The sequence below is a fragment of the Ursus arctos genome, unplaced genomic scaffold (genome assembly GCF_023065955.2).
Source record: "Ursus arctos isolate Adak ecotype North America unplaced genomic scaffold, UrsArc2.0 scaffold_13, whole genome shotgun sequence".
NCBI classification, from domain to species: Eukaryota; Metazoa; Chordata; class Mammalia; order Carnivora; family Ursidae; genus Ursus; species Ursus arctos.
Genome location: NW_026622797.1, coordinates 43,979,843 through 43,992,257, shown reverse-complemented (window position 1 = coordinate 43,992,257; position 12,415 = coordinate 43,979,843). Strand labels below are relative to the sequence as shown.

General features: G+C 41.5%; 1 protein-coding gene across 1 annotated transcript in view; it reads right to left on the bottom strand.

Moving 5' to 3' along the window:
- TRAPPC3L (trafficking protein particle complex subunit 3L) overlaps positions 1 to 12,415 on the bottom strand; it is a 35,278-nt gene that overhangs the window by 18,862 nt on the left and 4,001 nt on the right. The window contains exon 3 of the mRNA XM_026489218.3: positions 10,004 to 10,103. Within this exon, the coding sequence (XP_026345003.1) occupies positions 10,004 to 10,103 (100 nt within the window). The remainder of the gene's footprint in view (positions 1 to 10,003; positions 10,104 to 12,415) is intronic.

The following is a 12,415-nucleotide window of genomic DNA, read 5'->3' as shown; positions in this document are numbered from 1 at the left end:
TAAAAACGTTCCAGCATTCCCTCTATTCTATGCCATCCAGGCTGCATTTCTTAGTCTATCCCTTCAAAGAAATTGTGCGTAAGGAGGAGGAGAGTGTGTGTGTGCGCGCGCGCGAGCGGATGAGTGGGGGTGGGGTGGGGGGGAGGATAGGGGCGGTCTGAAGGAAAGCAACTTGAGAATTGAGATTTAAATTTGCATCCTGGTTGAAAAAGTAATATTCAAAGGACAGAAAAAAGTCTCCCAATTTTGTGCATAGAATCAGGATGTGGACACAATTCAAGTGTTGTGCATCGTGCTGGGTGCGTTACACTTAGGCTTATACCCAGAATTGTGAAATACGATGCCTTTTAGGGAAAGTATTCCTTTTAAACATGTACATTGTTTAGAAAATGGAGGAAGACAAATATAATCAGAAAAAAAGAAAGAAGGGCACCTGAGTGGCTCAACTGGTTAAGTGTCTGACTCTTGATTTTTGGCTCAGGTCGTGATCTCGGGATTGTGAGATGGAGCCTTTATCAGGCTCCACGCTCAGGGGGGAGTCTGCTTGGGATTCTCTCTCTCCCTCTCTGGCCCCCTCCTTCCATGCACGCTCTCTCTCTCTTTCTAAAATAAATCTTTAAAAAAATTTAAAAAAAGAAAGGAGAGAAGTAAAATACAGAAGCATAAGGAACAAAGCCTGTTTTGCTTTGTTTTTAAGAGAAAGAAAAAAACCTAAGATATGCTGATGTCTCTGTCTTGAATGGCCTGGCTCAAGTTCATTTCACCTGGGCAGTTTTCCTAGTCCATAAAAAATCAGGTCATCTCTGGTAACATTCTCTGAAAAAAACAGAGAATGCCAAGAGAAGGGACTGAAAAAGATCTAGAAAAAGAGACAAAAACAAAAGCCCTATGGGATTAGAGGACCAGAACAAACTTTTATGATTGGTTCCTTTATAAAAAATTCAAAAGAAAACCCAATACTGTGGTAGCAACATCATTTTTCTCAAGAGAATTTGGCTGTCTCCCTTCCACAGAAGCATCCCTCAGAGTTTATCGTTCTGAGAAATGTCTGCCCTCCTCCGCCTAGCTAGTGGTCTAAAATATTTATTTTCAACAAATAATGTGGTTTGGCTTGGATTGCTTCCCAGAGGACGCTTTTTTTTTTTTTAAAAATTTCTTACTTGATTATTACCTGCAAAACACATAGCAAGGACAATTCTCTTGATTCCAATACCCTATAGTTAACATGTTACATGGAGCCCACTACTCTCTTCCACACGGGAATTCCAGCCTCTGGAACAAAGGAAAACACATGCCAGCATCAGTAAGACAAATAACAAGAGCAGATGGTTCATAGGTAAAGAAGACTCACAAACAATTTCCTAGACAGGAAGAATGAGGTCTTTGCCAGGTGCTTTGCCCAGTTTTGGGAGATCTCAGAATGTTTTTCATACCCGAATCCCCTTCCTGGGGGGCTCCCTGTGATGGCCAGGCTCTGCGTCTCATTCCGCTGCCATTGTGGCCATAGGTAATGGACAAGGATGGGCATTTGCGAGCCTGGGCAGTCAGGCCACAGCTTGGCTACGGGCCGGAAGATGCATGTCAGGGAAGCTCTACCCACGGAGGGCAAGTGATTGACTGGACAGGTCAGAGGGTCTTTTGGGGACTTTGAATATGAGACACAGAGAGTCACAGAAGACAAAAGACACCCAGAAAGAAGAGAGTAAAGGAGAGTAAGCAGAAGTCCTGAGGTGGCAGAGTCACGGGGGTGGAGAGCAGATAAAGAATAGGAAGATGTCAGCAGGTAGTTGCAAGAGCCAAGTAAGCAGAGAACAGTTGAGTCACCAAAATGACAAGGACCGAAGCCAGGAACCACAGATGCCTGCTCCTGACATGACAGCGTAGACTGAGGGATTTCCTGATTTCTGCTCTGCCCGGAGGCCTAGCTGTTGTGTCCCCAGAGCACCCTTACCATCAGCCACTCTGACCTGACCTAACCCACCAGCCAGCGGCGTGAAGGAGTCCACCCAACACAATCTGGCTCCATGATGAATTTTAGAACACATTTCAAATATTTTCTAGAGTAAATGGAAATGATTTATTTAATTGATCAATTTTATCTTTAATTAGCTTCCCTTGATAATGAAATCTTACCATAAATGGGTTTGGAAAGTATGAAATACATTTTTGTGCAGCTAAGGAGATGTTTTTCAGCTCTTAGACTAGAGAAAGGTATAATTGTATTTTCTATCTGCCCTTATAACAAACTGGAAGTGATAGATGCCTGTTGAGTAAGTTAAGTGTCATATCTAATGATTTGATTATCTATTTAATACTTGCATTTTTTTTTTTGTAATCACAATTGACCTCAGTGTAGGAAGACCAAATCTCCCTCTTCTCCTGAAACTTTCTACACTCATATAAATAGTGGTGAAAAAACCCCGAATGTTTCAATAAAATTAGCAAGATGAGTTCACTGTCCATTATTTAATGAGAATCAGCTCTTGTCCTGTCCAGGATCCTATTCAGTTCAAATCGTGTTATTGCAGATCAGCTATTGTGAGCCATCAGACACTTCTGGAGCACTGAATTTTCGATGTGGTAAATCTTGCTTAAAGTAAGGGAGCTCCTGCAGGTGCTGGGAGCCAGGGCGGGAGGGGCAGGCAGGCTTTGATTCGGAGATGAATGTGGACCACTGCCCTCTCCTGGACAGAAGAGGAGGAGAACCAGCGTGTGCTTGAGGGAAAAGATCTACAAATATTTTCCAAATTCACTTCAACAATTTTTAATGAATGTCTACAGTGTCCTGGTTTGCCATGGCACTGCGGGCCAAACCCCAAGAATGTTTGAAATTATCCATTCCTTTGAAAAGCTTACAGACGGGACAGGGCAATGAAATTTCCCAGAGATGAAAGATAACCTCACTCCAGAGTCAAATCAAAGAAACTCAAGAAAATTCTGTATTATTTCCATTCTTTGTACAGTACTTTGGCTGTAGTTAGATGGAGAACAGAAATATATACCCCCCAAAAAAGCTGGTCAACTGCAAATTTTTGGAAGATTAGCAGGCATAAAACCCAGTAAAATTCGATTTCGCAGACTAACACATTAAGCTAAAGTGCAGACTCATGTCACTCTTTTTTCACAATAAAAATGTTCTCAGTAAAGGTAATAATCATGGGTTCCCTTTCGTTTCAGAAGTTGTTCCGTCATGTTTGCTTACTCATCGTGACTGCAACTCCTGCCTCCTACAACGAAAACTTAAGTTTCACCCTTCGGCACATTTCAGAAAATGGACCTGGTCCATTTCAAGCTTACGAGCCCCTACCCCAGACGTGCGTCTAAGCCCCGCTCTACGTTTCAGCGGGCGGCCGCTTAGTGGCCAACGTACCATGGTCTTCTCAACTCACTCCTTTGGACTTCCAGGGAAGAGAACACAAGTCATTAGCCAGTCCTGTTCTGAGGTTCGTGGCCCATAATGTCAGTTAATGGCACTTGGAACAGTAATAAAATAGAGGAAATTTACTAGTCATGGGAGAGAACAGATTTGGTTATAGAGAAATCCATAAAGAGCCACTGGCTGGATTTAACAAATGTCAGCGTTTAACAGAAAGTTTTTGTTTCAGAAGTTTACACATTGAAAAGTGTGCTCTTTGGCCTGTTTGGTTTCTCCATTTGCAAGAAGGTGACACCATCCTGCTAAGAGAGGAGTGCAGCTTCCTTCCTCTCGTCTCCTGTCCCCTAGCCAGCTTGAGCGACCCTGAGAGGTGAGACTAGTTCCTGTGTGGGCCAGCAGCTTGGGTAGGGTCAAACACGAGGCCATCGAAGTCAAAAAAGGACCACAGAAATGTATGTGACAATCACACCGGCTCAGGTCTTCTGTGCTGCTTGTCTGATGATTGCTTCTCAGCTCCAGACTCTTCATGGCCTTGCTTGTGAGGCTAGACGTAGATCTTGCAAACATTTCTTCTTTGGCAGTAGAGGGTTCCGTAGGGATACAGCAGGAGGACAGACTTCTCTTCCTGCCCCAGGGGGCCTTTTCTTGGCTTACTCTTGCTGAAACTGGTGACTGGCCAGGCATGGGCCAGGCATGGCACTCCCTTCGGAGTTCTGGCTCCTTTCCCGTGGTTCCCTCACTGCCGGCCTCAGCCCACTTATACCCCTGTGGAGGGTTGCCGTTTACCAGTTTTAATCCACAATTCCCTACCCACCTATCTCAGCCTGACAACCCGGAGGCCTTTTCCAGCATCCATGGGCTGCAATCACATGTCTCCAAAGACATTTGAACCCCAGCCACGGGAAGAGGGTCCCTCTTCAAACTGTGGTTCTTCTTTGGGTATTTTCCCTCAGCACTAGGACATTCTTTAGCACTTTTTTCCCTTTCTTAGTAGCTAGTCCCATATAAATAGTTAATAATGCTTTCTAGTAAACCTTCTTGACTGAAATGATTGTGTGGTTTCCGTCTCTTGATGGGGCCCTCACTGATCCACCTTCCAGGCTGTGGCATTCCCCTCTAACAATGTCTAATCAAGTCAGATTCGGATGTCCTTGCAGAAGCATAAAGTCGGTGCTTCTGAGCACGAATCTCTTGCAGGTCGTCATTCTACGGCTATGCAGCTGCCACCATTCTGAAATGACTCGGGAGATTTATGCTTCAAAATATTCGAATTACTTGCATCAATCCAGCCATGGTAGTTTTATGCACTCGGGTCAGAAGCGAGATAAAAGAGGTAAGATCAGTATGATTTGCTGGAATCCTTCTGTGTAGCCTCAACGCTCATCTTAACTAGAACGATTTTTTTAAATAAAAATGATCATCCAGTTAAAAAATAACCCCTCTGCCATTCAAGTTCCTCTCTGGATTATATTCCTAAATCTTTGCCCTTGAGTTGATGCTTCTGACATTCACCATCTAGATTTCCTTCCTGCTGTAGGCATCCTTTCTTATATTGCCTCCTGTGAATACTTCCTTTCAATTATTTCATTGATTTTATATCACTCACCAAAAAAAAATATTGCTCCCGTTATTTAATTAAGGTAAAATTTCAATTTATACTATTAAAAGGAAAAGATCACATTTTTGCTTTTCAGAATTTCCAGGGACAATATCTTGGAGTCCACCTTTTTCATCTAAGGATGAGAATTTTGAGTTTTTACGAGTCTTTTTATACTTTTCATATACCATGTATTTTTCTCTAAAAATTTCATCTTACTGTGACAATAGCCCTGATGTGACATTTATACTGAAAAATTATACATTCCTTCTAACCCTTATAATGACATCATGATGACATTGACCTAATAGTAAAAAGCTTTCCCAGCTTTGATGAGCAGAATTTGTGCTAAGCCAAGCAGTTGTAAACAGCACCAGTAACTAGACGGTACGGATGCTCTGAGGGAGGCTTTGGAAACTACACCCATCACACTCAGCTCTTTATGAGGATAGTTCCATGTGCAGAGTTTGCCTAGGGAAAGCAAAGCCTGAAACTCAGAAAAACTACAGCTGAAAGAGGTCCCACCTGACAGACAGGGAAGCTGAGGTTCCGACAGGCGGCGTGACTTGCTCAGGGTCACACATTGGGAATGTGGCTGAGCAGCATGTGGACTCTTTTTTTTTTTTTTTTAAGATTTTATTTATTTATTTGAGAGAGAGAGATGGGGGTGGGGAGAGAGAGAATAAGTGGGGTGAGGGGCAGACGGAGAGGGAGAAGCAGGCTCCCTGCTGAACAGAGAGCCTGAGAGCCGGATGTGGGGCTCAGCCCAGGACCCTGGGATCATGACCTGAGCTAAAGGCAGTCACTTAACCTACTGAGCCACCCAGATGCTCCCGCAGGTACATTTTAAAAAAACAATTAATTTTGGGAAAAGCACTGGAATAAGATCAGAAAAAGTAAATTCTCAGCTGGCTTTTTTGATGATGTAACTGTGGTGACATCCTAAGACTAAACTATGTCATCAGTAAAATGAGGTTAATGATCGCTGTTGTTTTTACTTCACAAGACTCTTGAAAGGGAAAAAAATAATAGGTGGCAATTACTTTGAGCTTTTCTAAAGAAAGGCGCTGTATTACTAATAGTTTTTCAACATCATTTCTAATGCCGCTGACAATCTTTATAAATTATACATCTTATTTAAAATTTGAGGCAATCACCACAAAAGTAGACTTGCATATGACACAACCATAGTTTAAAAACGGATACATTTTAATGTCGCAGGTATATGACTTTAGAATTAGCCTGTCATCTCTTTTTTATATGAAATAAAAGACCTGATGACAAACTTTTTTTGAGCAGATTTGGCCTCTGTCATAGGATTTCTCTTCCGACCACTAGATGGCGCAATCTGAGGTCCAAAGCTCACCAAAATGCTGAGTACGCAAAGATGCTGCGGTGAGGGCCTGGTCTGAGGGGGTAGACAGGCAAAGTCACGACGTTTCGGTTCTGTTCCTGACCCTGCTATGCTCCAGGGGCAGCATGTGACTATGGTAAATTTCCTCTGACCTTGCTCCCCTCCCCCCTAAAACTGACTCTGTAACAGGAGAGTTTTATTAATGAGATAATGCTGCTGAAGGCCAGACCTCCTACTGAAAGCTGCCAATTATAAAGAAAGCATCAGCGGGTGAGTCTGCAGCTAAGGTCTGCCCCTTCCTCTGTGTTAAAATGCTTCTGAATTGGGTGACGTCATTCCCACACGTGAAAGAACATTTTGCTGGAGAAGTGAAAATGATTAAGTGGGAGGAAATCGGACCTCTGAAGGAAGTACAAAGGGAGACAACCCCTCTGCACGAGAGAAGGGTCAGGATGACAAAAAATTCTCTTCATTGGAGGAAGGAATCTTGCAAAGGAGTAGAAGTGGATTTTCTCCCAGTTTATAGAGGACAGGAGGAGCAGATAAGAATTTCCATGACATGAGAAAAATAAAAAAGACATAAAAATTTAGAGGAGAGATATTTGGAAAGTGAATGTTCTTAGTTTTATATCAAACAGACTTGTTTCTTTTAAGCTTTTTAAAAATTGGGATCAGAACACTTAACATGAGATCTACCCTCTTAACACTTTTATAAGTGTACAATATATTATTGTTGATGACCGGTGCAATGTTGGACCACAGACCTCTAAAGCGCATTCATCTTGCTTGACTGAAACTTTATGCCCATTGGTTAATAACTCCCCATTTCCTCCTCCCCACAGCCCCTGGCAACCACCATTCCCTTCTTCGATTCTATGAATTTGAATATTTTAGGTACCTTATCTAGGTGGAATCATGCAGTTATTTGTCTTTCTGTGTCTGGGTTCAGCCATGTTGTTTCACAATGCAGAATGTCCCTTTTTTAAAAGTATGCCATTGCATGTATATACCACATTTTCTTTATCTGTTCCTCTGTTGATTGCCTTTTAGGTTGTTTCCACATCTTGGCTGTTGCGCATAGTGGTGCAGTGAATATAGGGTGCTAATATCTCTTCAAGATCCTGATTTCAATTTTTTTGGATAAATACCCAGAAGTGGGATTGGTAGGTCTTAGATAATCCTATTTTTAATTTTTTGATGAACTTTCAAACTGTTTTCCATAGTGGCTGTACCATTTTGAATTCCTACCAACAGTGCGCCCTTAAGGGTTCCATTCTCTCCACATCTCCACCAAAACTTGTGTGTGTGTGTGTGTGTGTGTGTGTATCCCCAAGATTATGACTTGAGCTGAAACCAAGAGTTGGATGCTTAACTAACTGAGCCACCCAGGAGCCCCTCTTCTGGGAGTTTTACAGTTTTGGGTCTTATGGTTACATTTTAATCCACTTGAGTTCATTTTTGTATATGGTGTAAGAGTCTAATTCTATTCCTTTCCATGTGGACAGCCAGTTTTCCCAGCACCATTCATTGAAAAGACAATTCTTTCCCCATTGCCATACTCAATGGTAAGAAATGGAAAGATTTTTCTCTAAGATCAAGAGCAAGAAGGATGCTTCTTCTCACCGTTTCTACTCAACATAGTACTAGAAGTCCTAGCTAGAGTAGTTAGTCAAGAAAAAGAAATGAAAGGCATATCAATTGGCAAGAAAAAAGTAAAATTATCTCTTTCTACAGATGATACAATCTTATATATGGGAAACCCCTAAATGCTACACACACACACACACACACACACACACACACAAACCTGTTAGAACTAAGAAGTGATTTCAGTAAAGTTACAGGATACAAAATCGGTTGTGTTTCTATACACTAACAACGAACTGTCCAGAAAAGAAATTAAGAAAACAATACCATTGACAATATCAGTGAAAAAGGATAAAATACCAAGGAATAAACTTAAGCAAGAAGGTGAAAGACTTGTATATGGAAAACTACAAAACATTGACGAAAGAAATTAAACAAAACAAACAAATGGAATGACATCCCATGTTCATAGATTAGAAGATTAAACACTGTTACGATGTCCATAGACCCAAAGTGATCTACTAACGCAGTGCAACCAATCCTCATCAAAACCCCAATGACATTTGACAGAAATAGAACACAACCATCTACATTTATATATTTTAAATATTTCCCATTAAAACACCTAGTATTTTTATAGCATTGATCATAAACTTGGCTTAGTGAAAAATTATTTTATTTTTCAAACTACTGCTTCATTATTTTAGTTATATTCTACAAACAGGGAAAGAGAATTTTTTAACCTGTTGTGTGGTAAACTCATTACACTGAGACTAGAAGACCTGGATTTTGATTTCAACCACATTATTCATGAAATAATGAAATAATGAGAGATGAAATGAAATAATGAGAGTAATCATAACAAAAATTGGAAAAATCTTTCATTTGGATTGTGTTTTTGAAGGCATACTTTTTTTTAGGTATATACTAGTATTTAATTTTTATCATAGTCTTTCTGGGACTCAGTTTTCTTTTTTTTTCTTTTATTTTTTTAAAGATTTTATTTATTCATTTGACAGAGAGAGACAGCCAGCGAGAGAGGGAACACAAGCAGGGGGAGTGGGAGAGGAAGAAGCAGGCTCATAGCGGAGGAGCCTGATGTGGGGCTCGATCCCAGAACGCCGGGATCACGCCCTGAGCCGAAGGCAGATGCTTAACGACTGAGCCACCCAGGTGCCCCATGGGACTCAGTTTTCTTATCTGGAAAATGGGAACAACTCCTACTCTGCCTGCTTCAGGGATACTGCACAAGGGTAAAAGACAAAAGAATATGTAAAACTGCATTTGGAATCACAAAGCACTATGTAGAATGATTATTGCCACTCATGTGAAAAGTCAGTATGGAAATAGTAATATTAAGGATCAGGAGAGAAAAGAAGAATGAGAGCAACTTAATAGGTCTGTTGTGAGAATCTGGAGGCGGTATCCTGAACCTTATAAATATCTGATACTCATGTATACTTTCCAGGTTTGTCCCAAATGAACAACACTAGGTTAATAATCGCAGACCAGCGGACTGAAGGGATTCTGGCTAAGGATGCATTTCCCGATCTCATCTTCTACCTAAGATGTTTGAGTTGGTCTCAGATGATTCCAAGTTGTCTCTCGTATATGAGGACGGCGAAAGTTCTTAGAGCACATACTTTTACAGGAAGCTTTATTTTTCTCGGGAAACATTGCTCTGGGAATAAAATGGCCACAACAAGATTCTCTGAGACAGCCAAAGACCACAGCCTCCGTGTATAAGGTGATTATACAAAGAAACCCATTTGTGTCATCATGTTATGAGGCTGCCCTAGTACACTCCCTTTCTGTTTACCATCTCAAAACATTTTTCCCAGTGTGGGACATACACTCCACGCACACTGTGTGGTCAGAAAAATCTATAGATCCTTAAGTGCCTAAAAGCATTCATCTCTGTTCACAATAGCTTTATTCCTGTGCTGAAATAAAATGCTTTTCAATCAGAATCTCTTAGCACCTAATAATGAATACAGAAAGAACCTACCCAATCAGAGCAGAAAGCTACAGAACTGAGGACAAATAAAAGATTTTCAAAACATCTTGAAAGAGCTAAAAATGCATTTACCTGGGCAATTATGTCTGCAATTTCTGAATAACTGTGGCATCTTCTTACACAAGATCGAGCCAAGAAGTCTTCCACCAGCCGTGTTCCAATGCCGTATCCCCTGTGATTGAGGAAAGAGTATGGTCTGAAAATAATATTTGAGTAGTGAACGCTATCAGTGTTTAAGAACCGAGTCCTCTGTTTAGCACTTGCATGGATAGCAAAGTAAAGCAAATTGGACAAGTCCAATGGCTATGGGGCGGTAGGCACTTTATTTGTCTTACAGATACAGAAGCAGAGAGCAATTATCCGGGAAACACGAACTAGTTTTCTATGAGCAGAGAAGCCTGAGGAGGTAAGGCTGGCCCAAATCCGACAGTGTCTATTAAAGCTAAGGGAGGTTGGGGTGTGCAGCCTAATGTATCTTACTGACAGCTAACTTTCTCACCAGTAGCTGTTGATGGAAACAGAATGAGAATCTAGCTAACTTGTCTGCTGTAGGTGTGGTCCTTGGCTGCTCATTCTTCTCTTAGCAGAGTTCTCATGGTGAGAGGACAAACATGTCCAGGATGGGCTCCAGAAGGAGAGGAGGAAGGGAAAAGAAACATCAATTTTTGTTGCCAGTGTAGGTTTCTGCAGTTAGGACTCTGAAGTTTAGCGAAAAGAAAAAATAAAGTGACATTCAGAAAATTCATTTTTCATTCGAGGGGATCTGAATCTGTGGGACTTGGGAGAAAGTATTTGTACTATCTGTTAGCTCCACCCCACCACGAGTGGATCGGGCCGTTCCTGAAGTACAGCGTTAGGGCCTCTTACTGAGATGTCATAGCACAGCTGAGCTGCGGCGGCCACGGCTGAGCTGACACCTGCGACAAGACAGACCCAAGAACTTTCAGTCTAGTTGAACAAATGTGACCTGAATGGTGGAAATGAAAAGGAGCAAGACCGCCTTTGCTAAACAACTGGCACAAAATCGATCTTTTAATTTCACAACCGCGTGTACACAGACAAATGAAACCATGTGAACGGAGCAACAGAAGACCCACCAAGATAAAGACACCACCGTGTGCGGAGGGAAGGTCTAGCCCCCGGGGCCTACAAGGGGGCAGAAATTTGGTGGCTGGGTGGTTGGGGGGAGACAGATTTGATGTCAGAGTGCTCATTAATTCACTATATCTATGAGATAGTCTATTGATATTTCGGAGTAGGTAGAAATACTCAATTTGGCTTACTTGCCTTCTGAGAAAACTATTTTGTGAGTCTAGCTAGAAAGTTCACACTGAAAAGACCTTTGAAGAACAGAATGTATACTTTGCGGAAATAGTTGTACTGGGACTTAAAAATGTCCCCAGTGTTTTTTAATTTGTATGCACATTACAGCCCTGGACAGTGGGAAGTGATAGAAAGCCAGAATGGGGGGGCGTCCGAGTGCTTCAGTCATTTAAACGTCTGCCTTCGGCTCGGGTCGTGATCCTGGGGTCCTGGGATCGAGCCCTGAGTCAGGCTTCCTGCTCAAGTGGGGAGCCTGCTTCTCCCTCTCTCTCTGCCCCTCCCCCCTCACGTACGTGCGTGTGTGCATGCGTGTGTGTGTGTGCGTGTGTGTATGTGTACGCACGCACACGCTCTCTTGCTCGCTCTCTCTCTTGTTCTGCTCCCACTCAAATAAACAAATAAAATCTTAAAAAAAAAAGAAAGAAAGCTAGGGTGTTATGGTCAGTGCAGTGTGTGTGTGTGTATATACAAACACACAAATATATATATATACACCACACACACACACACACACACACATCTTGTTTCGGTCAAAGGGTATGTTTCTGTAAAGCAGGTAGTTTATATATCAGATTAAAAATGTAAGATGTTCTTAGCAGAAGCTATTAAAGAAATCCAAATGTGAATTATTGCTGTTCTTAAGGCAAGGCCTTTCTGTAGCCTTTCAAAATTTATTCTTTAATATTTCATTCTTATTTGTTAAAACGTGCACCCAAGTAGCTAACCAAGGTATGTTTTTTTCAGTCAAATAAATGAGTTTCTTCATTTTCTACAGCTGTTTTCAAAACAATGCAAATTTAACATGAGCTACATAAAATGATGTGTGTTCTGGAAATGCTCTACCACGTGTTCCAGTACAACCTAAGGGTAAGATAGGTTAAGCAGCTCTCACTATTACAGACAGTTTATCTTAGGAAGTACTCCTGCTAATGAAGAGGAAATGAAAAAGAAAAGTTACATGGGCCAAAATAAACACAGGACAATGAAAAAGAACTTTCTAGTAGAAAAAGAAGAAGCTTAGAAAGGGAGGAAACCAGGGTTCAAAAAAACCCTTTCAAGCTTTCCTTTATGTTGTCTTTTTCCTGTTTTCCAACTAAAAACACCATGAACCCTTTTTAAAAGCCCTAAAATGCTCAACTAGGCTGAAGTTCCCCTTCAACC